The 27284-nt window shown below is 68.6% G+C and overlaps 4 protein-coding genes across 8 annotated transcripts; 2 read left to right on the top strand and 2 right to left on the bottom strand.

Moving 5' to 3' along the window:
- The first annotated feature begins 623 nt into the window (after positions 1-623).
- On the top strand, positions 624-1049 carry C23H19orf25 (chromosome 23 C19orf25 homolog). Its single transcript, XM_074566184.1, has 2 exons — positions 624-771; positions 853-1049. The coding sequence occupies exons 1-2, from the start codon at positions 624-626 to the stop codon at positions 1047-1049; spliced, it is 345 nt and encodes a 114-aa protein (XP_074422285.1).
- On the top strand, positions 1046-5169 carry LOC141734089 (granzyme M-like). Of its 2 annotated transcripts, none has more exons than XM_074565359.1 (7): positions 1046-2092; positions 2316-2415; positions 2605-2764; positions 2874-3018; positions 3323-3577; positions 3787-4002; positions 5032-5169. In XM_074565359.1, exons 1-7 carry the CDS (start codon positions 2072-2074, stop codon positions 5050-5052), a joined length of 918 nt encoding a protein of 305 aa, XP_074421460.1. In that variant the 5' UTR covers positions 1046-2071; the 3' UTR covers positions 5053-5169. The 2 variants fall into 2 exon arrangements, with proteins under 2 accessions (XP_074421460.1, XP_074421461.1); XM_074565360.1 differs by having other exon boundaries at positions 2206-2415.
- Positions 3989-21404, bottom strand: APC2 (APC regulator of WNT signaling pathway 2). 4 transcript variants are annotated; one of them, XM_074565356.1, is made up of 15 exons: positions 21338-21404; positions 16149-16307; positions 15785-15875; positions 15499-15667; positions 15283-15391; positions 15040-15153; positions 14612-14689; positions 13106-13198; positions 12624-13008; positions 12366-12461; positions 12068-12207; positions 11881-11958; positions 11685-11801; positions 11379-11593; positions 3989-11284 (listed from the first exon to the last, which is right to left on the bottom strand). In XM_074565356.1, exons 2-15 carry the CDS (start codon positions 16287-16289, stop codon positions 5815-5817), a joined length of 7296 nt encoding a protein of 2431 aa, XP_074421457.1. In that variant the 5' UTR covers positions 16290-16307; positions 21338-21404; the 3' UTR covers positions 3989-5814. The 4 variants fall into 4 exon arrangements, with proteins under 4 accessions (XP_074421457.1, XP_074421459.1, XP_074421458.1 ...); XM_074565358.1 differs by having other exon boundaries at positions 16149-16310; positions 21338-21354; XM_074565357.1 differs by lacking the exon at positions 21338-21404 and adding an exon at positions 16857-17066.
- A 1774-nt stretch (positions 21405-23178) lies between these two features.
- Positions 23179-25425, bottom strand: RPS15 (ribosomal protein S15). The gene is made up of 4 exons (XM_074565475.1): positions 25304-25425; positions 24901-24986; positions 23972-24206; positions 23179-23342 (listed from the first exon to the last, which is right to left on the bottom strand). Exons 1-4 carry the CDS (start codon positions 25304-25306, stop codon positions 23229-23231), a joined length of 438 nt encoding a protein of 145 aa, XP_074421576.1. The 5' UTR covers positions 25307-25425; the 3' UTR covers positions 23179-23228.
- Between the last annotated feature and the right edge of the window lie 1859 nt (positions 25426-27284).

Genomic DNA, 27284 nt, shown 5'->3' with positions numbered 1-27284 from the left:
TGTCCTGGGGGGTGTGGGGGTGGTATTTGTCTGTTCCGGCTGAGGGGGGACTCTGTCTGTCTGTCCTGGCATAGACAAGGGGGGTACTCAGTCTGTCTATCCTGAGGGCCGGGGGGTGTCTGTCTGTCCATCCTGGGGGAGATGGGGGGGGGGTATTTGTCTGTCTGTCCATCCTGGGGGAGATGGGGGGGGGGTATTTGTCTGTCTGTCCATCCTGGGGGAGATGGGGGGGGGGTATTTGTCTGTCTGTCCATCCTGGGGGAGATGGGGGGGGGTATTTGTCTGTCTGTCCATCCTGGGGGAGGTGGGGGGGGGTATTTGTCTGTCTGTCCATCCTGGGGGAGATGGGGGGGGGGGGAGGGCCTCTCTGTTCATCCTGGGGTGGACAAGGCTGGAGGGGGGGTCTCTGTCTGTCTGTCCCAGGGGGTTGGGGGGGGGAGTGTCTGTCTGTCTGGGGGAGTGCAGCATGGTGGGGGTCTGTCTGTCTTGGAAACACAGGGAGGGGGAGGTCTCTGTGTCTGTCCGAGGGGCAGCGCGGGGCCGGGGGGGGGCTGTCCGTCTGTCTGGTAGCCCCCTCATCCTGCCCCCCCTCTTCCAGCCCCTGCACCTGAGGCCGCTCCGTGATGAGCTCCAAGACCAAGCGGGTGCTGCCCACCCGCCCTGAGCCCCCCAGCCTGGAGCAGATCCTGGCCGATGTGCGGAGCACCCACCCGGCCGACCCCGTCTTTCTCCTCCCCGCCGAGCCCCACCGGGACCACGACCCCTCCCCAGGTAAGTCCCGGGGTGGGGGGAGAGTGAGGCGGGGGGGCTCTTCCTGCCCCACTGACGCCCCCTGCTCTGCCCCCACCCCAGGCTTCCCCGGCTCCAGCAGGCAGGAGGCTGCCGCTGAGGAGAGGGAACGGCTGTACCGGCAGAGCCGGTCCTACGTGGAGATGAACCAGCGGCTGCAGGCATCCCGGGAGCGGCTGCGGCAGCAGCGGGAGGAGCTGCGGCAGGCAGGAGAGGCGCTGGAGCATGGCATCGCCGAAATGAGGCAGAAAGCGTGCTGAGGCTGGCCGTGTCGGTGCTCGGGACTTCTCTCTGTGGCCGGCCCGGACTACCACGGTTGCAGTTTCGCCTGCCCAAACTGGGGGTAGAACCAATTGCGTTTGATTTGCCGGGGGATCTGGCATTGCTGCGGTTTGCCAGCGCCTCTCCGGCGCGCCAGAGGGCTGGGGCTGGGGCTGTGCCGCCTCGGCAGCCTGACCTTTCCCCGGGGAGTGGTGGGACCTGCTCCCTGTGCCGGGGAGGGGCTGTCCGGGCGCGGCAGCAGGTTCCTGGTGCGGGAGGAAAGGCTCGGTCCCCACATTTGGTTCCTGTTGTCTGTGAACTCAATGCCCTTGTCGCCGGTGGGTGGCATGTCATCTGCGCCCTTGCGCCGCGGCTTCACCTATGACTTCTCCATCTGGTACTGCCCCGAGGATGACCACATCGCCTCCTGCATCTCGGAGCGCTTGAAGAAAGAGGGGTTTCGGGGCTACGCAGAGCACCAGGACCAAGTGGCCGGGATGTGTGTCATCCAGACTGCCGTCAAGGTCATCGAGGCCAGCCGGGTGGCCATCCTCCTCCTCTCCGCCAAGTCCCTGGGTGACCCGTGGTGCCAGCGCGTTTCCCAGTGGAACCTGTATCACATCATCCACAGCCACGGGACCAAGATGATCCCTGTCTACGTCGGCGTGAAGAAAGCCGAGGTGCCTCCCTTCCTGCAGCACCTCATCGAGCTGGAGTACCAGACCGAGTTCTTCTTCGACCGGCTGATGAAAAGCCTGAGACCGCCCCACTCGGGAGCACGCAAAGCCAGGGCTGCCTCATCTTCCAAAGCCAAGAGCTGAGGGACCCTGGGGGCCGGGCTCTGGTTTTGCAGCCTGTTTGGGGTCTGATGGCCCCATAGCCGTGGTGGCAGGAGTGGAGTTATCCTGTACTGCTAATAAAGGTGGTGGCAACGGGTCACTGCAGCGCTGGGGATTCTCACACATCTCATTAAAAACCCTTCTCGGAGAACTGAAGATGCGCCTTTGTGTCCACACGCCCCATGTCACTTGCTGAGCAGGAGGTGAGGGAAAAGTCAAACCGCAGCGAGCATCCGTGTCACTGTGGGTGGTTTTGCAGCCCCCGAGGTGCTTGTTCAGCCTCGCAGGTGCCTCTTCCCCTTCCTGCCCCCCTTAGCGGAGATCTGTGCCCCGCTGACGCCTGACAACGCTGTCACACGTGATGTGGGACCTCTGCCGCTGCACCCACTCAGTGTGGAGCACGGCAGCATCGTGTCACCCCCGCAGAGGGACGTGGAGCCAGCAGGGGCTGCCACCCGGCGAGGGATGGGGATGAAGGGCCACCTGGGGCTGCTGTTGCTGCTGACTCTCCCTTCGTTCGGGCTGGGTGAGGGCTGGGGTGGCCAGCGGGGTCTTGGCATTGCTGGCCAAGGGGGGTGGCAGCCGTCTTGCAGGGATGGGGTTGCTGGATGCACTGTGGGGACAGGGAATGGTGGCTGGGGAACCCCAGCCTCTCCCTCTCGGTGGGACAGCTGGCCGGTGGCAGGACGGGGATGGGCTCTCCTCTCCCTGGCAGCCAGGAGCTGGCTTCGGCCATCGGTCATCGGGGGGCACGAGGCCAAACCCCACTCCAGGCCCTACATGGTGTACATCCACTTTGCGAGGGCTGGCGCCTGCGGGGGAGCGCTGCTGCACAAGCGCTGGGTGCTGACGGCCGCCCACTGTGTCCCTCCGGGGTGAGTCCAGAGCGGCCGCATCCATCCCGGTGCGGGGATGGGGGTCTCGGTGGGGCTCCACGTGGCCGGCACCGTGCTCCCGCCAACACCGTCTCCCGCTGTGGGGCAGGACGAAGGCTGTCGGGACGGTGGTGGTGGGGCTGCACAGACTGCAGGATCACGGGGTGGCCACACAGACCTTCACCATCCAGGCGGCCTGTCGCCACCCCGGCTACAACGACCAGACGCTTGAAAACGACCTGCTCCTGCTCCAGGTGGGGCTTGCGCTGGCCAGGGAAGGGTTGGCCATGGGGCTGGAGGAGCCTTGGCGGTGCGGGGATGTGCTGCCGGAATCGGGGCTGAGCAGGTTCACACCGTGCTCGTAGCCGGGGCGAGTGGCTGGGTGACATTTCCTCTGATCACCTCCGAGCGTTTTCACACCTCGGTGACATCTCCATGTTCCCACCCGCTCGGTTCTCCCCCTTGGCCACCCACCCGCTGCCGCGGTGGCGGGGCCTCCTTGCCAGCCCCGCTCTGGGCCATGGCGGGGTCTGATGCTGCCCACCACCCTGTCTGCAGCTGAAGGGGACGGTGACGCTGAGTAGGACGCGGCAGGTCGTCAGGCTGTTGGGGCGGGAGCCGGCGGCGGGGACGGCGTGCAGCCTGGCAGGCTGGGGGACACGCGGGCACGGGGAGCTCTCGTCCACGCTGCAGGAGATGGAGGTCGAGGTGCTGGACACGCGGATGTGCAACAACAGTCGCTTCTGGAACGGCGAAATCGCCCCCACCATGATCTGCTTCCAGGGTCGCCACAGGGGATCGGCACCCACCAAGGTGAGGAGCCGGGTGGGGGGGGCCAAGGGCTTTGCACTGGGACCAGGCAGCCGCAAAGCTCTGCTCCCCGTCAGCCACCGTTCCTGGGCGTGGGGGACGCTGGGGAGGATGCTCACCCCCAGCAGAGAGGTGAGATGCCCCCCTCGGCCATGGGCGGGTGTCCCTGGACCCTGCTCAGGGTCCGCTCCCCACTGTCACCCTCCACCCAGGGTGACTCCGGGAGCCCCTTGGTGTGCGGGAAGCGGGCGGCGGTGGCCGGTGTCATGTCCTTCAGCAGCAAAAAAGCCACCGACCCTTTCAAGCCTCCGGTCGCCACCTCGGCCGTGAAACACAAGAAATGGATCCGGAAAACGCTGCGGAGGGGCTGCGGCTCCCCCCAGCCCGGGCGCACGGGACAGAGAGACCACCCCCTCCTATTTACACAGGTTGGCTTTTAATTCTTAATACTGTCCAGAGTCCCGGTAAAATAACATCCTTAGTACATACATACAGCGATGGGGGGAGCAGGGCACGGCGGAACCCGGCGGGATTGTCCGCAGAGGAGGGCTGAAGCCGGCGGGCACGTGTGGAGCAGAGACGGGCGAGAGCGGGGCTGCCTTGAACCCGGGGCCACGGCCGAGCCTGTGGGGAGATGCTGGCCCTGCTGGCACGTCCGACGCTCGGTTACGACACTCAGGAGTTGGGGACACATGCTGCCCCCGAGGACTTTGCCCCCTTTTCTTCAGCCACCGCCCTGGGTCCCACTGTGCTGGCTGCAGCCTCCTAGCCCTGCTGGAGCCGAGGTCCCCAGCGGGTACCGGGGTGTGCATGTCCCCACCACCTTGGCGCATGTCCCTGGGGACCCCCAAGCGTGTTCCCACAGCCCTGGTATCTCCCTGGCCTCCGTGCGTACCCCTGTGGCCCCACTGCACATCCCCACAGCCCCGGTGCAACTCCCCAGAACCCCTCGCTATGTCCCCACAGCCCTCTGTGTGTGTCCCCTGCACGTGTCCCCACAGCCCGGCCTGTCCCTGCAGCCCCCCCCATGGCACTGGTATGTGGGGGGCTCACAGGTCACCCCGTCCACAGCGGGCAGCGAGCCATAGGGTGGGAGGACCGGGAGATACCCAAGGGGTTGGGGAGCACCCGTCCCACTCCCCGGGGCCGAGGCGCTCCCCGCACACCCCAGCCTCGGCGCAGGGACCCCGCTGGCAGCAGGAGTGGGGGCGTCCCCCGTGCTTTGGGGCCAGAAGCCCCTGTGTTCGCGGGCGTAATCCAGTTCTGGATGGACTCGTGTCCACGGCTCATGGGGACGCGCCAATGTCCTGGCTGCGAGCTGGGATGGGGCGGGGGGGGGGCGGGTGTTCCACCCGGCGGAGGGAGGCTGGGGGGCTGCGGATGGGGGTGAGGGACCCCAGACCCTTCTCCAGGGGTTGGGCGCCCTGGCGCCAGCTCAGCACCCTGTCCCCTCCCAGGGCAGCTCCCCAGCCCCGTGACACCACCCTGCGAGCATCCCCTGGGACGAGCCCGTCCGGACCCCCCCATCCGCCCACCAGCGAGACCCTGCCCGGCTCCTTCCGCGTCTTTTCCACCCAAAACCGCCTTGAACCAGTGCAAGCGCCGCGGCTGCAGGTCACCCGTTAGTAATCAGCTGCGCACCTTAATTCAGAGCCTCCAGCAGCACAAATGGGGGATCCTGGCCCTGTCTCCCCACGGCCACGCGCTCTACCCCCGCGAAGCCTCTCCCTGCCTTGATCCAGCCATGTGTTTCCTTCCCCCCGTTAAATAAACGCGCTGCGATCGCTGGCAGAGCTGGGTGGCAGTGCCGGGATGAGCTGAAGCATGCGGCGGAGACCCGGCATCGTGGGTGTGCAGGATCAGGCCCTGGACCAGCCTCTGCCCCAGGCGGGCCAGTGGGATGGGGGGACGTGGGGACACGGCCCCCTCCTCCGCTTGTCCCAGGATGGCCATCAGCGGGAGGAGGTGGCCACTAAGGCTCACGCCAGGTTGGGGCGTCAGCCCCGGCCCCAGCTCCCCACAGGTCCCCCCCAGCTCTGCCCAGTCCTCGTCACTGGGAACCGTGATGATGCTCTGGTACAGCAAGACCCCCGCCGGGGCAGGCAGCGGTTGGGGTGACAGGCCGGTCCCCAGCCATCCTGTGTCACTGTCCCCCCCGCAGCACAGTCCTGGCCAGCTCCTGTGGGGCGGGGGGGGGGGTGTCACAGGACCCTCGCTGGGGCTTCATGGGCGGCAGCTGCTCAAGCCTGGATTTTCTCCACCGCTTTTTCGGCCACCGCCGTCACCACCATGGGGCTGGGGACGTAGTTGAAGGGGGTGACGCGGGCGGCTCTGCTCGGGGAGCCGTGCCGGCTGGCGGGGAAGGTCCCGGCCGGCACCTCGTGGCCGAAGGAGATGGGGAGGGCGGCCTTGGCGGGCGCCGGGGCTTCGCCGTCGCAGGCAGCGCGGGCGTGCGGGGGCCCCTGGTGGGTCTCCAGCGTGGGAGAGGTGCTGGAGTTGGTCTTGGCGGTGGAGAAGTCCTCGGTCTGCACCACGGCGTCGCTGGTCTTCCTGGGGCCGGGGGTGCCGGGGCGCTCCTCCTCGCCGGCGTCCGCCAGCGGCAGGGCGGAGGAGGGCAAGGTGCTCTTGAGGATGTGGGGGATGTCTTCGTCCCGGATCCTCCGCCACGTGCCCTTCATCATCACCACCGGTGGCTTGGCCGGCTGCCCGCCGGGCACCGCCTCGGTCTGCCGCCGCCGCGCCGAAGCCTCGGAGCGGGCGGAGAGGACGGAGGATGGGCTGCCCGTCCTCCGCCCCACGCTGATGTTGGGCGAGGACGAGTACCTCTTGAAGGGCTCGGGCGCAGGGATGCTGGTCTTCACCGGCAGCCGGGACGGGCTCTCCGAGCTGGTCCTCCGCGGCGGTTTGGGCCCGGCGGCGACTTTGCCACCAGGCTGGGCCCTGGGGACGAGGGGCCGCGGGCTGGGGGCTGCCGGCTTGGCCGCCTTGAGCTCCTCGCAGCGGGAGGAGCAGAGGAAGACGGCCGGGAGAGCGGCGCGGCTGCGCTGCGGGGAGGTGCGGCGGGGCAGCGTGGCCGCCGGCTGCGCCGGGGAGAGCTCGGCGCGGTGCCGCAGCAGCAGGCTGGAGGATTCCTTGATGAAGGTGAGCTGGCGCAGGAAGCCGGAACGATCCGAGTCGCTCCCGCTGGAACGGGTGGAAGACATCCGCACCAGGTTGAGCCGGTTGCCCCCCGGCCCCCCTGTCCCACCGCCCCGCGTCTTGCCACCGTCCACCTGCTCCTCCAGCACCGGCATGGCCCCCCGGCCCGGCAGCACCTTCCTGCTGGGCTTCTGCATGAAGGGGATGCGGACGGGCGACTTCTGCGTCTTGGACTGCTTGGGGGCCGGAGACTTGGGGGCCGGGGCTCTGGCCGGGGGTCCCGGTGGGGAGGGCGAGCCGCCCGCCTTGCCTGCGGCCGGGGGACCCTGCTTGGCGAGCTGGGAGGGCGACGGCAGCTTCTTGGGTGCGTGCTGGGAGGGGGTGGAGGTGCGGGAGGAGCCCGAGGAGGGGGGTCCCTTGCCGATGCGGGCGGGCGGCGTCGTGCTCCTCTTGGGCAGCGCCAGCTCCCCGGTTTCGGGGGGTTTGCCCAGCCGGTGGAGGCTCCGCGAGCGCTGCTGGCTCAGGGAGAGGTTCTTGGCTGGCGGAGCCTCCGGCTTCGCGGCGGGGCTTTTCTTCGGGGTGGCCCGCGGGCTGGGGGCATCCTTGGCCATGCTGGGCATGTAGATGACAGTCCTGCCGCGGAAGACCACGGGCAGGTTGGGCACCGGCTTGGTGGGTGCCGGGCTCCGCTCCGCCCTGGCGTTTCCGCGGCCGGCGGGACGGGCACCCGGCACATCCTTCCTCTCCGGGCGGCTCTTGCTGTGCTCCCTTCTCGCCGCATCCCTGCCCGCCACGCTGCCGGCCCGCTTCTTCTCCTGCCTGCCCAGGGAGAGCTGCAGGGTGGACCCGACCGAGAGCCCCGATACGAAGGAGAGGATGGAGTCGGACTCCGAGGAAGGCTCCCGCGAGAGGGAGGCGGCAGCCTGGTGCAGCCAGGTGACGATGGAGTTGGCACCCTCCTGGATGGCTTGCCACTCCACGCTGTCCAGGTCGGAGCCCCGCTCGGAGGCGGCGTCCTCGGTGGGGTGATGCTTCACCTCCGCCTTCCGGTCCCTCCCGACGGTGCCCGGCGGCTTCTGCTTGCGCTCCGCCGTCCTCCGGCGAGCCGAGGGCCGCCGGCGCTTGGGCATGGCTGAGCCGATGCACTTCTGCAGCAGGTCGTCCTCCGAGTTGAGGCTGGGGGAGCTGGGGGAGCCCCCCTGTGCCTGCCCCGCTGCCGTGGCCGACCGCTGCCGGGGGGCTTTGCCGCAGGGCTGGCCCCGCTCCTCGCCATCGGAGAGGTTGGCGTCGCTCAGGGAGCTCATGGAGGAGCTGAGGGAGTAGCACGGCGGCGTCTCGTCGGCGATGAGGTTGTTCTGTGGTTTTGCCTTCACCGGTCGGGCAGTGGGCTCGGGATCGCTCCGGGGGACGGAGCCACCCCAGCGCTCCCTCCTGGGCGCCCGGCCGGGCTGGGCTCTGCTGCCGGACCCCTCCCTGCCCGCCTCGGGCAGCTCGTCCGAGTCCTGCTCATAGAAGCAGTAGACAGCTTCCTCCGTCGGCGTGGTGTGGCACAGCGACTGGAAAGCCACCCCATCCTCCTGGGGAGCATCCTTCCTCCCGGGGGGACCGCTGCTCCTCCCCACCTCCAGCTCCAGGCTGGGGCCGCTCTTCGCGGGGGGCTGGCCCCGCTTTCCCTCCCCGCCTTGGCCACGGCTGGACCCCGCTTTCCCTTTGCAGGTTGAGCTCAGCCGGGCGGGCGCCGAGCTGCCGGAGGCGGCTCTCCTGGCCGGGATGGCGCCGACGCTGCCCACCTCGCGGTGTCCCTCGGGCAGGACCCCCGCCGGGCGCCCCGTCCCCGGGCCGCAGGGGTGCTCAGCCTCCTCGCCGGCCGGGTAGCGCAGCGTCTCGTCGCTCAGCGAGGCAGCGCTGGAGAAGTTGACGGGGGTCCCATCGGCTGAGTCGGTGAAGGAGTCGTCATCCTTGAAGAGGTCACGGGCGGTGGCACGCAGGTGCTTGGGGACGCCGGGGTGCGCGTGAGCTGGCACCAGCATGTAGACAGGGACGTGCACCGGCTTCTTCGTCTGGGGGTGCAGGACCTGGCCGGAGAGCAGGGAGGTCTTCACCTTGCGGAAGCGGGAGGGCATGGCGGAGCTGATGCACTCCTTCAGGATCTCGATATCGTCGTCGGAGGGGGGCTCGGGGCGGTCGGCCCGTCGCCGGCCGTCCAGGTACCGCTCCTCCCGCCGCTCCTCCCGCTTCTCGTGAGCCACGAAATTCAGGCTGTTCTTCTCTGGGAAGGTGGGCATCAGCTTGAGCTCCACGTCCTTCTGGACGTAGTGCTCGTGGAGGGGCAGGGCGCTCAGGCTGGAGGCGCAGGAGAAGTTCTCGTTGGGTTTCTCCACCGTGAAGTAGACCATGGAGTCCAGGTCCTGGGGCAGCTGGAAGCGCTCCTTGAAGTCGGTGATCTCCATGAACTTCTTGACGTTGTTCTCCCACTGGATGTTGAACTGGCTGGTCTCCTTCTCTGGTTGGCAGCCCAGCTCGAAGAGGGGTGTCTTGCTGCGGCTGGGCGGCATGGTCTGCCCAGGGCTGTCGGGCAGCTCGCTGGGACTGATGGTGCCGCTGATCATCTCGCTGCAAGGGTCGCTCTGGATGGAGCTGGCGATGGAGGGGCTCTCGAAGCTGCCCAGGGAGCTGACGGAGCTGCAGCGGCTCATCACCAGTGGCGTCTCCTGGATGTAGTTCTCCGAGGAGCTCGAGGGGGTGAGGTCCTCCTGGCGCGATGGTGATGTGTCCCTCAGGAAGACCTTGTCGCGCTTCGGGAAGGGGATGGTGATGGGCTGGGAAATCCCCACCGGCGTGGCCAGACCCGGATCCGCCGTCTTCTCCTTCTCCTTCTCCTGCCTCCCATCCTCACCTTCCCCGTCCCCTTCCTCCATCTCCAGGATCTCCAGGGACGAGTCACTGTCCAGGTCATTCTCGCTGTGGCTCTGCCCGTCCAGCACGTTGTCAGCCGAGGAGAGAGAGGAGAGGGAGCTGCACCGGGAGAAGCAGATGGGGGTGTCCTCCACCGAGTACTTCTGCACCGACTCCTGCTCCGCCGCGGCTGGTGGGTGGGCAGGCAGCTTCTCGGGGATCTTGCTCAGGGTCTCAGCTGTCTGCAGCAGCGTGGGGGGCAGCCAGGCTTGCTTTCTGCCCAGGAGCGAGGGATGGTGGCCAGCGCCGGCGGCCGCACCGCTCTTGGCCAGGCTTTCGAGCAGGGGGACGTGCTGGTAGGACGGGGAGAGCTTGATGGTGCGGACCTGGGCGTCAGGGGAGACCTTGCTGCCCGCCTCCTTCTTCCACTCGGGCTCCTTCTCCAGCGACTTGGGGCTGGGGAAAGTCACCGTCTTCTTGGCCCGTTCGGGCACGTCTCGCTGCTCCGGCTTGTCCGGCTCAGCCGGGTCTCTGCCCTTGAGCGTGGGGGGTTCGACCCGCTCCGGTTTCCCACCCAGGATGCTCTTGAGGTCGAGTCGGCTCGGCCGCTTCTGGTACCGCTGCAGCTCGTCCCGGTAGTCGAGGAAGGCGGCCCTGGTGCAGGGCTTCATGTGCTCCTTGGTGCAGTAGCCGTCGCTGGTGCTGCCGCTGTTGAGGCTGTCGTTGGACAGGCTGGTGTAGGCGGTCTTCAGCCGCAGCAGCGTGTGCGCCCGGCTCAGGCTCTCCCGCTTGGCGAAGCCGCCAGCGTCTGAGAGGCGGCATGGCGAGCAGGACTGGGCACGCGCCTCGTGCACCTCCTCGGGGCCGTACTGCCAATCCAGGCAGTGGTCCTCCGAGCTGAGGCTGAAGCTGTCATCCGAGGATGTGTGCATGGTGGAGATGTCCTCCACCAGCTTGTCGATCTTGGCCACCGTGCTGGAGATCTTGTTGGCCAACTTCTCGGCGGCCAGTGAGACGTCATCCTCCGGCAGCGGTGGTTTCTTGGGCTCGGCCGGCTTGCCGCTGCCGTCCTTCTCCGGCTCTGGGCATCGCCTCTGTGCCAGCGCCCGGGGCAGCGCCTGCCCCTGGAGGAAGGAGGAGTTGAGGAACATGGAGAGGACAGAGGCGCTGGCCGTCTCCACGCCGGTGGAAATGTTGGGCACCTCATCATCGTCGAAGCAGCCGGAGTCGGAGGCGTAGTCCTTCACCAGGCTCTCCATGTGCCGTGTCGGCTTCTTGGCGCTCTGGCTCTTCAGGCTCTGCTTCTCCATGGTGTCGAAGGTCTCGGCCAAGTGCTTGGCATCCAGCTCGGCCTCCAGCGCCTTCTGCTTGCGCATGTAGAGCGAGGGCATGCAGGAGCCCGGCGAGACGACGGCGGTGTCCTTGTACTTGGGGGGCCGGTTGGTGAGGAGGTTGCGGAGAGCGGCCGCGCTGCCCATGGCGATCATCTTGTGCTTGGAGTGGATGAGGTTGCGCAGCATGCTGACCGCCCCCAGGTCCCAGAGCAGCTCCTGGTCGCGGGGGCTGCGGGCGGACAGGTTCCAGAGGGTGCCGCAGGCGTTGCTGACGATGGTGAGACTGTGCGAGCGCAGGTGCTGCAGCAGCGTCTGCAGGCAGTTGTGGTCCCGGAGCACCTGCCTGCGGGACAGGGGGGACCCCCGGCCGTCAGCACCATCCCAGACCCCCTCCCCGGCGCCATCGCCCCCGCTTCCCCGGCCCACGGCCACCTCACCTATAGTCCTCCCGCGTGGCGACGAGGCTGGAGACGTTCCTGAGGATGCCGCCGCCGCTCTCGATGATGGCCAGCGAGTTGCTCTGGCACTTGTAGGTGAGGGTGCTCACCAGGAAGCCCAGGGCTCCCTCCACCCCGCAGATGGCGGCTTTGTTCTCCGTGCTGTGCGCCGACAGGTTCCACAGCGCGCTCAGGACGCTCTTCAGCGTGGACTCCTGTCCCGGTGCGGGGGGACACGCAGCCGTCAGCCCCCGTCCGGCCGCCCCGGTGCCCGTTTCCCCTCACCCCCCACCCCCCGGCGCTCACCTTGCCGGCGTGCAGCGCGCATCGCGTCAGCCCGGTCACGCTGCCCACCTCCCGCAGCACCTTCTTGCTGTTGATGTCGGCCCTCCAGGAGAGGTTCCTCAGGATGCTGGAGACCACCTGGGAGGGCAGAGCGGGGAGGATGGGTGCTGGGACCATCCCCCTCCCCGGCACAGCCCCCCACCCTGCTGGCACCCACCTGGTGCAGCTCCTCGCTGTCGGAGCCCAGCTGAGCCACGATGGCCTCCATGCAGCCCCGGCGGGAGCACAGCGTCGCCTGCGGGGAGGATGAGGGTGGTGAGGACAACACCATGGCCCCCCCCCAGCCCCGCTCCCCACCCCACAAGCCCCTCCTCCCTCACTACCCCCCTCCGGCTCCCCCCGACCTTGTTGACCACGTCGCCGAAGGTGAGGTTGGTGAGAGCCATCCCTGCGTAGCGCCGCAGCGCCAGGTTCAGGGGGTCGTTCGTCATCTTGTGCATCTCATAGTCCACCTGCAGCAGCTCGGCCACCGCCTGCAGCCCGCCTGCGGGATGGGATGGGGGGTGATTCGGGCAAGGGACCCCCCCCCCCAACACACACGGTCCCCCCGGCACCCCCTCCCCAGTGCTGCTGCCGTGGCACTGGGGAGGAGGGTGGGCAGGGATGGACGGAGCCCCCTCCCTGCGCCCACCCCGGGCTCACCCAGCTCGTTCATGGCCCGCCGGTACTCCTCGTCGAAGGAGAGCTTCATGATGGCGCAGGTGGCCTGGCAGATCTGGGGCTCGATGGGCACCGGCACTGCGGGGAGAAGGGGGGTGTCAGCCCCGGGGGTCTGACCCCAATGACACCCCACCCCCCGCCAAACCATTGCCCACCGCCTCTGGCACACACGGATGCTCCCAGCCCCGTGCATCACCACGCACGTGCCTACACGCACGGCACCCCGCTCGCCCCCCGTACCCGCGCCGCCCTCGGGGCCTCTGCCCCCGTCCCTGCTCTGCATCTGCAGCCAGTCCCAGCAGGTCTCCGAGTAGGAGCGGATCTGCTCCAGCACGTGCAGCACCCGCATCTCCTTCTTGGCCTGGCCCTCGTCGGGCTGGGAGAAGACGATGTTGTGGAGGGCGGCGTTGGCACGCATGCGGGCGTCCTTGGCGCCGGTGGGGCTCTCGGGGGGGCCCGGCTCGCCGTCCGAGTCGTGCAGGATCTGGATGAGCAGGGGCAGGCAGCCCGACTTGCGCATGGCCAGGCAGCTCTCCTGCGAGCTGGACATGGCCAGCAGCGTGCGCGACATGTCGTCCTTGTCCCTGGTGGCCAGCATGGACAGGAGCCAGAAGACCACCTCCACCTGCGGGAGGGGGACTGGGGGTTACACACGGCTCCCCCCACCACCACCACCCCAACACAGCCCACCCCAGCCGGGCTCCGGCACGGCTGCCCCTCACCTTGCTGCTGCCCAGGCTGCTGCCCCCCTCCTCGGGGTGGGTCGGGGGGTCCAGGCTGCCGTCCCCCTCCATGCCCGGCACCTTCCCGCAGAGCTACAAGGAGGGGGAAGATGGGGAAGGGCGGGGGGGTTGCAATGCACTGCCCTCACTCCCCCTGCCCGGTTCCTCCCCGCTTTCCAGGAACCCACTGATGCCATTAAATTCGGCAGCATTTCCCAGTCGTTGCAATTGTTGCTTTCGTCAATGCCAGGGTTGTATTTTAAGACAGAATCGGGGCTGATGGGGGGGCGGGGGGGGAGGGGGCGCTGCCACAGCAGCAGGTTTGGGAAAGGAAGAGCGTGGGCGAGGTGAGCGGGGTGGGCAGCGTGGATGGGGCCGGGGCTGAGCCCACGGCGCTGCTCGTGTGGGCTGGCGATGGAGGGGCTCTGCGGGGTGTGGGGCGGGCTGGGGCGATGGAGGGGCGGGGGCGGGTGGTGGGGGGGGCCGTGTTGATGGAGGGGCAAGGGGTGATGGAGGGGACATCGGCGATGGAGGGGCTGTGGGTGATGGTGGGGACACGGATGATGGTGTGGCTGGGGGTGATGGAGGGGCTGCGGGTGACGGCGGGGACATGGGTGATGGAGGGGACATGAGTAATGGAGGGGCTGGGGGTGATGGAGGGGGCAGAGATGACAGTGGGGTCATGGCAATGGCAGGGATGGGGACAATGGTGGGGCTGGGGGCAATGGCGGGATGGGGGTGATGACAGGGCCGTGGCGATGGCGGGACTGTAGCGATGGTGGGACTGTGGGTGATGGCAGGGCTGGGGGCGATGGCGGGGCTGGGGACAATGGCGGGGCTGGGGACAATGGCAGGGCTGGGGGCAATGGCGGGGAGGGGGCAATGGTGGGCTGTGGGTGATGGAGGGTCCGGGGTGATGGCGGGGTGAGGGCGATGGGGGAGCAGGGGCGATAGCGGGGCAGGGGCGATGGCGGGGCTGTGAGTGATGGCGGGGAGGGGGGCAATGGCGGAGCTGTGGGTGACGGTGGGGCCGTGGTGACGGCAGGGGGAGACGATGGCGGCGTGACGGCAGGGTGGGGGTGGTGGCGGGGTTGTGGGTGATGGCGGGACCGTGGCGATGGTGGGGCCTGGGCGATGGGGGAGCGGGGGCGATGGCGGGGCTGTGGGTGATGGCGGGGCCGTGGTGATGGCGGCGGGGGGCGGGGGGACAATGGCGGGGTGATGGCGGGATGCCCGCCCTGGCGTCTCCGGCGGCAGATGCTGCGGGAGCCAGCGCGCCCGCCCGCCGCGCGCCATGGCCTACTTCTCGTCTCCATGGCAACTGCCCATTTCACGGTGCCCGAGCCACACAAAGCCTTGGCTGTGCCGCGCCGGCGGCGGGCAAGGGGGACAGGATGGGGACAATGGCGGGGGGGGAGGCTGCGCCTGGACCCTTCCTCCACCCTCCCCGGGCTCCGTCCCGTCGCCCCGTGGACGGGTCCCGGCGGTGGCCCCTGGTCCCGCTACCTGTGGCTCCGGCTGCTGCACCTTGTCCTGCGCCTCCATGAGCTCCTTGTCAATCTGCTCCAGCCGGGACGCCCGGATCTGAGGGGGCAGAGGGGGGGGGTCAGAGAGGGCTGGGACCCCCCCCACCACCACTCAGGACCCCCAGACCCCTAAAGCCAAGCATGGGGGGTGCGCGGGGACGGTGCAAAGGTGCTGGTGCGAGGGTGCGAGGGGCTGCGTTCGAGGGTGCAAAGGGCGACGGGTGCGAGGCGGCACGGCAACGGGTGCGAGGGTGCACAGGGGTTTGGGGGGGGGGTGCACAGGGCTGGAGGTGGCAGGACGGGGTGGGAAAGCAGCTGGAGCCCCCCCCCGCCACCTCGACCCAGTATGGGAGGTGTGAGGAGAGGAGTGTAAGGTTGGGGGGGGGGGGGGTTGTTCCCTGCCCTGACCTGCGCCCGTTGCACCATCTCGTCGGCCGTCCCGAAGCGCTCCTCCATCAGCGAGCGGATGTGCTGGGCCTCGAACTCCAGCTGCTGCCGGATCAGATCCATCTGCATGGAGAACTGGGTGGAAGGCACGGGGGGGGAGGACACGGCGGTGTGAGGGGGACAGGGTCCTGCCGGCGCCCCTGGGGCCGGGGAGGGTGAGGCGGTGGGGGGTGGGGGGGGGTGGCCGGGATGTCCCCCGCTCACCGTCTCCACGTGGGGCAGCTCGTCCAGGCGGGTGGCCAGGCTCTGCAGCTGGGCGTAATACCACACCTTCTCCTTCTCCTCCTTCTCGATCTCGCCCAGCAGAAAACACCTGGGGTTGGGACGGGAGCCCCCGTCAGCACGGTCCGCAGCCCCCTCATCCACCGCCCCCCCCCCCCCCCAACCCCGGTCCCCTTCATCCCCCTCTCCGGCCGTCACCTTTCCCGGTCGAGCTCCTCCAGCATCCGGAAGGTGGCTCTGCCCAGGTCCCCGCTGACATCCCGGTGGGACGCGGGTGGCGGCGGGTTGTCCTCGGCGCTGCGCCCGGCTCCGGCCACCTCCGGGGCGAACTTGAGGTTGTAGAGGCTGGTGATGTCCATCTGCAGGGCTGGGGACGGGGACAGCGGCGTGAGATTGGGGGGGGGGGGGGGGGGGGTGGGGGGTGTCTTCAGCGGGGACCCCCCCACACACACACACACACTCCCCACCCTGCCTGGGCACCCACCTTTCAGCTGGTCCAGGACCTCCGTCTGCCCCGAGGACACCATGACCCGCGCCTCCTGCTCCAGCTTGCCCTGGAGGTGCTTCAGAACCTCCTAAAATAGGGATGGAGACGTCGTCAGGGGCGGGGGGGGGGGACATTGGTCTCGTGGGAGGTGCCCCTGCCCATGGCAGGGGGGAGGTTGGAACTAGATGATCGCTAAGGTCCTTTCCAACCCGAACCATTCCGTGATTCTACGACATTGGGAAACCCCCCGCGTGCCCTTCCCTGCAGCCCCAGTGTAGGGTCCGTGTGTTGTGTGTGTGTGTGTGTGTGTGTGTCCCCTGTCGTCCCCCCCCCGCCGCCACCCCCAGGGGCTTGTCCTCACCTTCATGTCCGAGGTCTCATTCTCCAGCTTGGAGAGGTGGTTGGAGTTGTCCTCCAGCTCCCGCCGGAGGTGGCTGTTCTCCTTCTTCAGCGCCTCCACCTGCCGCACCAGCTGGTCGTACGAGGCGATGGAGCCGGACATCTTCACCTCCTCCAGCGCCTGCTTGGGGCGGGGGGGGGAGAGGTGGGCAGCACCCCGGGGTGCTCCCTGCAGCCTGTCCCCAGCACCCTCGCTGCCCCCCAGCACCCCAACACCCTCCCCGGGACCACCCCACAGCCTCACGCGCACACACCCCCCCCATCCATGGAGGGGGCAAACTGCCCCCGCAAGAGCAAGTGCCCCCCTCAAAGCCTCCCGAAAGGGATGTCCCCAGCACAGGGTGGGTGTTTGGCCCCGGCCCCCCCACCACCAATGCCGGCAGCCCCGGCCCCCCCCGCAAAGCCCCCACCATCCCCTGCCTGATTTCCATCCTCCGCAGCAGCTCAGCCCTCCGCTCCCTTCCCCTTTGTCTCGCTTTTGTCTTTCTCCTTCCCCTCAACCATCTCTCGCTTCGCTCCCTCCCGCAGCAGGGCCAGCCCCGGCCCCCCCCCCGCCAGCACCCCCGGCCCTGCTTTATCCCCCCCCCAGACCCCCCTGTCGTCCCCGCCGGCTGTCCCCGGCCCCCCCAAACCTCCTCCTTGCCGCAGCACCCACAGCCGCCCCTCGCACCTGCCGGGGGGACGCACGGCGCCGGGACGCACGGACATGGAGGGGGGGGGGGTCAGGGACAAGGACAGGGACCCCTCGTCACCGCCCCAGCGGGTCAGGCTGGCGGCTGCCAGCGCGATGGCCCCGCGCCGCCTTCGTCAGCGCCACGTGTGAGCACGAGTGTGCGTGCAATGGGTGTGCATGGATTGGGGGGGGGGGGGCACAGCAGAGCGGGGGGGCTGCCCTTCTCCCCCCACCCCACCCCACTGCACCCCCCCATCTCAGCGTGAGCAAGCGCTCGTGGGCTCGTCCCTCCCCGTGTCCCCCAGAGCACAAGGGCAGGATCGGGCCCGTGTCATCCCCCCCGCCCCCCCCCCTCGGCTGCCACAGCGGGGTCAGGGACGGCGGCTGCCCGGGGCGTGGATCGATCCCCCGTGTCCCTGCGCACCCAAAGCTGCCCCACAGCCACTCCCGAACGCCCTGAGCTCCCTCTGCTTCCCTTTGGGGGGGTCCCGGCACCCCCCCAGCCAGCACAGAGGCCCCTCTGGGCAAAGGCGGGACCCCCGTACGCTCCCCAAGTCCCCGCCAATGTCCTTCCCACCCCAGGAGCCATCCCGGCCCCCACTCCCAACCTCTCCCGCCACCCTGCGCCCCACGATGGCTGGGAGCCCCCCCATTCTGCCCCCATCCAGGCTCCGCTGTGGGGTACCCCCCACCCTCCCCACCGCCCAGCTCTGCCCACGCCGCGCCGGGGCCAGCCACATTCCCGGAGAAAGACAAAGACCCCCCGGTGCAAATCCCCCCCCACCCCCACCGCTGCCCAGGCGGCAAATAAACCCCCCAGGAGAGAAATAACCCCCGGGGGGGCGGGGGCTGGGCATGGGGTGGTAGGGAGGGAGTGGGGTGGGGGAGCAGAGGGTGGGGGGTGGCGGAGGGACAGGAGGTGTGGGATGGGGGATGCGGGGCGAGGGATGCAGGATACAGGCGGCAGGATGGACAATGATGGACGCAGGAGGGAGGGTGTGGGATGAGGGATGCGGGATGCGGGAAGAAGGATGAAGGATGCGGGATGAGGGGTGTGGGATGAGGGATGAAGGATGGGGGATGCGGGATGGATGCGGAATGAGGGATGAAGGATGCAGGATGAGGGATGCGGGATGAGGGGTGTGGGATGAGGGATGAAGGATGGGGGATGCGGGATGGATGCAGGATGAGGAATGAGGGATGAAGGATGCGGGATGTGGGATGGGGGATGAAGGATGCGGGATGAGGGGTGTGGGATGCGGGATGTGGGATGAAGGATGCGGGATGCAGGATGCGGGATGCAGGATGCGGGCTCGGCAGGGCCTCCCGTTGCTACGGCGACAGCGGATGGGGGCAGCGCAGGCGGGTCCGTGGCCCTTCCCGAGCACCCCCCAGACACGGGGGGGGTCAGCACAGCGGGGAGGATGAAAGCCGCGAGGGGGGTCCCTGCGCCTGCAGGGCAGCACGTCCCCCCCCACCCCACCCCCCCCCCCCTACCCCAAACCTCTCCGTGCCGATGGAACTGCTCAGAGCCAGGACTCTCCCCCCGCTCGGCTGGGGGTGGGTGCTGCTTGAGCTCCCCCCCCCCCTCCCCGCTGCCCAAGGCTGCTCTCGGGGTGCCCCCGCCCTGCGCGGTGCCGGGGTGCTCCGGCCACCACCCCCCCCCCGGTGCTGTGTCATGCTGCAGGACGGGCTGGGACACGCGGCTGCTGGACACCCCAGGCACCAGCCCCATTGCACTGCGGGGGGGGGGAGGAACCGAGACACGGAGATGTCCGTTACCCCCCCAGCCACGACGCCCCATCCCCACAGCCCTGCGGTGACAGCTTTGGTTTGGGGGGGGCGAGGGGGGGGGCTGCTGCTGGGACAGAGAGCGGCTGGAAGGGCCTGGGGGGCTCCTGCAGCTCCTCAGTGGGGCGGTGGCCAGTCTGTGGGACCCCCCCCGCAGCTCTGGGCGGGGGGCTGTCGGTGCAGCCGCAGGGTTGGGGCACCACCAGCCCCCCCCACCAGATCCTGCCCTGGCCAGGGGAGCCTGGTGGGGGTGCTGGGGGGGAGGCTGATTTGGGGGGGGTCTGCGCTCTGCCACCCCCGTGTCCGGGCGAGCGCGGGGGCCTGCAGTAGCGCGGGGGGATCTGCAGCCTGCGGGGAGGGGCTGGTGCGGCCGCACCTGCATTTGCGAAGCGTCTAGACACAACGGGGAAAGGGGGGGCCGGGGCTGCGGGAAAACGCGGGGGGGGGGAGGAGGAGGGGGGCCCAAGGCTGCAGCTCCGCTCCCGCAGCCCACGCTCCGGCACCGCGGCGGTCACTGTCCCATGGGACCCAGTGTCCCCCCCACGGGCTGCCGGGGGCTCTATGGGGGGTGCCAGGCAGGGCCGTGGGCCGCTGTGGGCACAGTCCGGGGGGGGATGCGATGGCTCCGGGCCCTGGGGACCCGTCTCCCCCGACACCCAGCAGCCGTCCCTCTCTGCTCGGGGCACCCCGGGACCGACCGAGGCCACTGGCAGGGCCTGGATCTGAGCGGGAAGGTCCTGGCTGGGCAGATGCTGCAGCAAATGGGTGGGGGGGGGGAGAAGCAGCATCTGAGCTGCCACCGCACCCGCTGTGCTGCCCACTGCACCCCACTGCACCCCACTGCACCCCACTGCGCTGCCCACTGCACCCGTTGCTCGCCGCCCTGCCCTGTCCTCCCCTGCACCGTCCGACCCCCTGCATCAGCCTTTTGCACCGCGCTGCGCCACCTTGGCCCAGGCAGAGCAGGGCAGGGCTGGGGGAGCAGTGTACCCCACATACCCCCCCGCACACCACACCCCCACACCCCCCCCCCCAGCTCCCTCCAGCCCGGCGGCAGCACCATCCTCATCCCCACCCTGCGGATGGGGATGGGGATGAGGATGAGGACGGGGACCACCATCGGCCCCAGCGCTTGCAGCATCGGCCGAGCGCAGCCGCCTGGGGCAGAAGCCACATCTGAGCCCCCCGACCGGCTGCGGCTGCCGGAGCCCCCCGGGACGTTAAACAAACAGCGTGTTGTCACCAGCTCCCGCTGATCGACCCGGGTCGCGTGTGGTGGCCCCAGGGACCCCCGACCACAGCAAACCCACCCCAGGGAGCATCAGGCCGGCCCCACTCACACAGCCCCCCCCCCCCCTCCCCCAGCACAGCTGCTGGGCACACGCAGGGCACACTTGGGGACACACGCAGGGACATGGGCACACGGGACCCGCGCCCTCCGCATGCGGCGTCGCCCCCCTGCAGCACCCACATCCCTCCCACCCCCCCCATCACCCCCCCCCCCACAGCGGCTGCTCCCACACCCGCGTGCACACACGCACGTATGCTGCATGCACACGCGTGCACACGCACATCGCGGCCTTTGGACAAGCGTGGAGCCCTGGCAGGGCCCCGGGGGGGCGAGCACTGGGGTCCCCCCACATCCCCAGCAGAGACACCCCCATGCAGGGACCCCCAGGGCCACCCCCCCCGACCTGCCCCACGCAGGGGCAGGGTTGGCCGTGGGCGACCGTGGGAAGCGGGGCCGGAGGGCAGGAACGCTGCCAGCCCCTCACCCCGCGCCCCACACCCGGGTTGGGGGGGGGGGACTGGGGACACGGCCCTGGGACCCCGCTGGGATCCCGCACCCGCAGGGATGTGGGGCAGATTGGGGGGGGGGGGTCAGGGTTGGGGGGCTGGTTTGGAGGCCGAGGTTTGTGAGGGGCAGGCTGGGGTTGGCGGGGGGGGGGGGGGGGCGCATTTGGGGTGCGGGGCTCAGCCCCAGCCGCCCGGTTCAGCCCAGGAGCATCGGGAGGGGCTCCGCGGGGGGGGGGGGGGGGGAAGCCCGCATCGGGGCGGGGGGAGACGCTGCCACCCCAGCGGGGACACCCCCCCCAAGCCGCGGCCCCCGCTGCCCCCCCCCACCCCCTGTCCGCAGGATGGGGATGAGGATGGGGATGAGGATGGGGATGAGGATGGGGATGAGGATGGGGATGAGGATGGGGACGTTGGTGCTGCCCCCCCCGCCCCCGCCCGGGGGCTCCCGGCGGCGCCCGGGCATTGTCCGCCCTTTGTCCCCGCAGCCGGGGATGCGGGACGCGGGGGCTAAACGCTGTCCGACACCCTCCCCCCGCCCCCGGACCCCTCGATCCCCCCAGATCCCCCGATTTCCCCCCCCCCGATCCCCCCTCGATCCCCCGGGATGGAGCCGCGCCCGCCGCATGACGGCAGATTCAGCGCAGCCAAGGGCCGGGGGCACCCTCCGCCGCGGGGGGGGGCACAGATCGGGGTCCCCCCCGCCGCATCCGACCCCCCCCCGCAACGCGGCACCGCACCCCGACACCCCCCCCCCGCCCCCGCCGCGCAGCCCCCCCGGGTCCCCCCCATCCCCGGCGGCTGCAGCGGCCGAAGCCGCCGGGACCCCCCCGGGGGTCGGAGGGGTGCGGGGGGGTAGCCGGGGGGTGCGGGGGGGGCAGGTGCGGCCGTACCTCATCCCCGGCGGCGGCGGCTTTGCGGAGCTGGGCGCGGAGCCGGCGCGGCCCCGAACAGCCGCATCCCGCCCCCGCCCCCCCCCCGCGCCGCTCCCGGCCGGGATTTTCCAGCGGCGCCGCTGGAGGGGGCTCCCCGCGCCACCCCCCCGGTCTTGTGGCGGGGCAGGGGGGGGGACGAGGGGCCCCCCCCCGCTGCCCGTGGTGGTCTCCATCCACCCCCCCCTCCCCCCGCCTCTTTGCTAAGCCCCCCCAAACCGGGGGGGTTGCAGCACCTGCCCTGTTGCTGGGGCAAATCTGCCCCCCCCCACCCCCGCGCCGGTGGGGCTGTCACCGTGCCCGGGGGGGGGGTCAGCCCTTGCGGGGGGGTCACTCTGCCCGGTGCAGGGCTGAGCCCAGCAGCCCCCCGGGGCGAACGGGACCTCCGGCCCATGAGGCCCCGTGGCCGCCCCCCCCCGTGGCTGGACCCAACAGGGGGCCACATCCAGCCCCCGGCCGTCACCCGTGCCGTGCCCCACGCACACCCAGGCCACCGTCACCCACCTCCAGGCCGGGGGGGTCCCGGGGGCTGGGGCAGGCTCGGGGAGAGGAACCGGGCTGAGGGTGCAGCCACGGCCCCGTCCAGGCACAGGGACCCCCACCCTGTCCCCCCCCACCAGCGTGGGCTGCTCCAGGCCGGTCACAGTCATGGTCATGTTGCTTGGACAAAAGGGACACGGAGACAGGTGACATGAGACATTCCCTAAAGGACAAATGGCCCCGGCCGTGCTGCGGCACCACCGGGGACGAGGATGGGGCTGGTGTGTGTTTAAATGACCCCGAGGGCAGGTGCCAGGCCCCAAGAGACGCCGTAACACGCTCAGGGATGAGCCAAAACCGTCCCCGGAGCCCGTCCTGGCCCCAAGGCCCCGGGCACGGCCCCCGCTGCCACCCTCCCCTTGTCCGATGTGACCTGAGGCCGGGGCCGGTGCCGAGGCCTCATGGGGCACAAGCGCGGCCGCTCCATCCTGGTAAAACTGGGATGAGACCAGAGGATCACAGAATTTAGGTTGGAAGGGACCTCCGAGATCACCAAGTCCGACCACCAGCGCGTTTGCCACCATCTCCGGCAGCGGGACACCGCGGCCACACGCCCGCCTCACTGCCCACCTGAAGGTCACGAGGTTTCCCCGGCGCAGGTTGTGCCAACGCCGCAGAGGTGCCGGGGCAGGGCGGTGGTGCCGGCACGGCAGCCACGATGACAACAGGGAGCAAAGCCCCGGTGCCCGGCCGGACCCTCTGCGTGTCCCGAGGAGCAGCTTCTCCCCCTGGCACCGCCACGGGAAACCTTCCTCCCGCCCAACCCACGCTGCCACCCACCAGCTCAACCACCGCGCCCACACCAAAACCCTTGGGAATCCCAATTCTAAGAGGAGGAAATCACTGTTTGGGATTTCAGCATCCCACAATGGGGCCACGGCAGCTTCCCCCCAGGAGAGGGGCCGGTTCCGAACCCCCGGGCACCCACCCAGCCCTCCATCGGCTTTGCCCCCCGGCTGAGCCCACCCAGCCCTTGGCCGCGTTCCGGGGCGATCCGAGCCGTGCTGGAAACGCCAGAGATGAAGTTCAGTAGATGGAAGTGCCGGTCACCGCTTCCCAGCAAAGCACACGGAATTTCATTAATAAACCCGCTTGAAGAGAAGCGTTTGCTGCGTGTGTTTACCGAAAAGGTGTGCCGGAAAAAGGAAAGGAACCTTCAGGAAAACATCAAACCATGACAAAGACGGAAGAGTTCTGCTCGCCGCAGCCCACACCCCACCCCGCCACGAGCCCCCAGGAACCGCGAGGCCGGGAGAGAGACAGCGGGCAGAAATTTCTTTATTTACAGGTAGAAAAGGCTCCCCGCAGCGCTTTACTTCAGAGGGATGAACCTGGAAGAGTGGGTGGCACCGATGCCAGGCCGGCCGTGCTTCACCGGCTTGTACGTGATGGAGAATTCCCCCAGGTAGTGGCCGATCATCTCGGGCTGCAAAAGAGAGATCCGTGTTGGCCCGTTCCTGTGGGCAACGGGCGCTGTCGGCTCTGCGTGGAGCCAGAGGGGTTCGGCAGGATGATGGGCTCCCTCTGCCCCCCCCGTCCGACCAGCGCCGTGCCCCCCAGCAGAGGGGACATCAGAGGGGACACAGAGCTTTTGGTGCACTTTCAGGTTGGATTTAATGCCAGGTACGAGCAGAAAACGCCATTTAATCCCACCACCGGTATCAGGTCACACCGCTTCCCAGGTTATTCCACTCCCAGGAAACCTCAGGGATCTGTTTCATCAGAAACTGGCGCTGGCGGAGAACCGAGCGCAGTGAGGGCATGGCCCCGGCGCCCCTGATGAAACAGCACCTGCGCGCTCACACCAGCCATGGCATTCGGTTACTCCCAAGCTCCACTGAAGCCTCCTGAGGCCTTAAGACCCTGCTGCGAGCAGGGATGGACACTTCTGGGGTCCCCCCGGGCCAGGTTTGCTCCGAGCAGGAGCCCTGACCTCCCCCTCAGCCCCAGGGCAGGAGCAGGATTACACCAAGTGTTAAAAACCAAACACAGACGCAGTCAGGGTGCTCAGCTCGGGCCAGGACCCAGCTATGGGACGCTGCCGTGACGCCTCACCTTGATCTCCACCTGGTTGAAGGTCTTGCCGTTGTACACGCCGACCATGCTGCCCACCATCTCGGGGAGGATGATCATGTCCCGCAGGTGGGTCTTCACCACCTCCGGCTTTTCCATGGGCGGCGCCTCCTTCTTGGCCTTGCGCAGGCGCTTGAGCAGGGAGTGCTGCTTGCGGCGCAGCCCCCGGTTGAGACGCCGGCGCTGCCGGGCGCTGTACAGCTGCATCAGCTGCTCGCTGCAAGGGATGGAGAGACTGAGCCTGCAGCTCCCCAAGGACCCCGCACCGGCAGCGTCACCCACTCAGGGACTCAGAATCACGGAATGGTTTGGGTGGGAAGGGACCTTAAAGCCCACCCAGTGGCACCCCCTGCCCTGGGCAGGGACACCTCCCACCAGCCCAGGTTGCTCCAAGCCCCGTCCAACCTGGCCTTGAACCCCTCCAGGGATGGGGCAGCCACAGCTTCTCTGGGCAACCTGGGCCAGGGGCTCACCACCCTCACAGCCAAGAATTTCTTCCTCAGATCTCATCTCAATCTCCCCCCTTCCAGTGTAAAACCCTTCCCCCTCGTCCCATGGCTCCCCTCCCTGCTCCAGAGTCCCTCCCCAGCTTTCCTGGAGCCCCTTTAGGGACTGGAAGGGGCTGGAAGGTCTCCCCGGAGCCTTCTCTTCTCCGGGCTGAACCCCCCCAACTCTCTCAGCCTGTCCCCACAGCAGAGGGGCTCCAGCCCTCCCAGCACCTCTGGCCCCGCTCCCACAGCTCACGTCGGGGGCCCCACTTCCAAGAGCTGTCGCGGTTTGGGTTTAGCCCCCAAACCAGGCCAACAGCCCAGGGGAGGGGCTACAGAACCCCCCCAAACACGGGTTATTACGGTTGTTTTAACGCCACCGGAGCAGAGGGCGGCAGCCCCAGCCCCCAGCCCGGCCCTTACTAGGACATGTCGAGGAGCTGGTCCAGGTCCACCCCTCTGTAGGTGAATTTCCTGAAGGTTCGTTTCTTCTTCTGTTCCACCTCCGCCTGCAGCGGCAGCGCCAGGGAGGGAGGGAAAGACAGAGGGGGCGTCAGGGCCGCCGAGACCCACCTCCACCCCCGCTGACACCGAGCATCGAGCTCCGCCGGCCGCCCCCCCCCGCTCCCCACCGCCGGGCCCACCCGGGCTCCCGCCGCACTGAGGCCTAGCGCGGCCCAGGCAGGGCCCGGGGGCCGCCACCCCTCCGCCCCCCGGGGAGGAACCGACGCCGCCCCCGCCGGCAGCGGCGCCCCCGGCCCCGCGCGGCCGCCCCCGTGGCGGATGGAGCCCGATGATCGCCGCCGGCGCCGCCGCCCGCACCCACCATCTTGGCCGGGTCTCCGCGGAAAGGGCCGCGTCGGGGCCGGAAGCGGCGGATCTCGCGAGAGCGGTGGCGGGGCGGAAGCGGTGAGTAGCCCCGCCCCTGCCGCAGCTTCCGGCGGCGCTTCCGCCCTCACTTCCCTTAAAGGGGCCGCGCCCCCGTGGGCAGGGGCAGGGCACAGGAGGGGACGAGCCCCTCCCGGCCCGACGGAGGGGGCTGGTGGTTGTGGGCCACCACAACCTGGTGGTCGGTCCTGGGCCGAGCTGCTCCTTCCCGCGGCCCAGGGGACAGCAGCAGTGAGGGATCAAAGTCGCCTTCACCATCAGTGTCAACCATCAGCCACCCCTGAGGATGGCTCCGAGCGTCCATCACCCTGCTCCGGCCAAGAGGTGCTCGTCTTGTGGGAAGGCAGCAGCCTTCATCTTCCAGCAATGGCCGTTCCATTTTCCGGCAATGGACCTTCCCTCTTCTGGTGATGGACCATCATCTTCCAGTGATGGACCTTCATCTTCCACCACCTTCCTGCCTCCCCCAGGAGCTGGGCAGCTTTTCCAGCTCAGGCTCAGAGCAGGGGTTTGAAGCAAGGACAGACATTGCAGACATGGCTGGAGAGCAGGACGGATGACAAGACCACCCCGCGGTGGCACTCGGACGTTACCCAAGGTGCCTCCTCCGTCCCGAGGACATCACCCTCGGCCAGGCCCCGACACTCCTGCTCCCAGCCTGGCCTGGGCGGCACCCAGGGGCAGCAGAGAAGCTCCAGCTCCTCTCGGCTCATCCCTGGGCAGGGATGAGCTCCGTGTGGATGTAATGGCTGGTTCTGCGCAGGTGTCCGTCTCCAAAGCCTTTTCTCCAAGAAGAGCTTGAACGGCAGCAGAGCAGGGAGGACTTTAGGTCTCCCTCCGTCCTGACATTGCTGAAGCACCGCGGTTCTGCACGGTACCATTTCCTGCGGCGTATCCCACACAGCAGCAAGTTACGAGCCAGAGGAGTGGAAGCAGCTCCACCACAGCAGGGCAGAGCAGGGAGTCACCGGGGCTCAGGGCATGGGAGAGGAGCTCCGTCAAGGAAGCTCCATGCGCTTCGTGCTCCTGGAATTAACAGAGCAAGGGGCAGAGCCACGACGATTCCAAGCGAGCGGAACTGGTACCATCCAAACCATGAAAAAACCCTCCGAACTGATCAGAGTCCTTCCAAGAGGAACCCAGCGACCTCCACGGACGCATCCCAGCACATCCCGAACATCCCGTTGTGCTCAGCAACGCCGTGTCTGTGCCCGCGCAAAGGCGTTTAAACTCGCAGCGCCGCGCTATCTGCTCCTGTGAAGTTAAGCCCTATTAATAGTGATTAACGAGAGCAGAGGACTAACGAGCAGAGATGCACCCCCGCAGTACACACCCCCAGGAGAAGGTTCCTCGGATGAGGTGTGGTGTTGACCCAGCTGCTTGCCTTTAAAGGAGAGAAACCCTGAAGCACCATCCTAGAAGATCCCGGCTGAATAGTTACGGACACTGATCTACCCAGTCAGACGCTCGTAAATCCCTGTTTTACCCGTTTTATGCTGCTCTCAGCAGCTACAGAGAAACCCCCCCAGACAAGGAGGTACACAGTGACTAGATCAATGCCAGGCAGCGAGAGCACGCTTTCTGCACCAGGACAGGGGTCGGGAAGGTGACGTCCGAGTAAGCACTAGATCATGTCACCAGCCAGGTCACCTCTGGATTTCAGAAGTGGGGAAAAGAGAGACAAGGCGCACCCTGCTGGAGCTGTACAAACCCGTGAGGCATCTACACGTACCTATCATAGCAAGAACGCGCTTTTCACAGCGCCCTGAAGCCTCAAGGCAGCATTCAGCCCCCCCTTGTCGCTGCCATCGACACGCGGGTGACCGAACACAGCCCCCCTCCCCACCGCCCCTGCAGCTCCGGGTGCGAGAGCCCTTCACCACGTCAAATCCTACCTGGGCCGGAGCCAAGAGCAGCAG

Source organism: Larus michahellis, chromosome 23 (assembly GCF_964199755.1).
Source record: "Larus michahellis chromosome 23, bLarMic1.1, whole genome shotgun sequence".
Classification (NCBI taxonomy): domain Eukaryota; kingdom Metazoa; phylum Chordata; class Aves; order Charadriiformes; family Laridae; genus Larus; species Larus michahellis.
The sequence above is the reverse complement of the archived record's forward strand: the minus strand, read 5'-3'. Positions and strand labels throughout refer to the sequence as shown.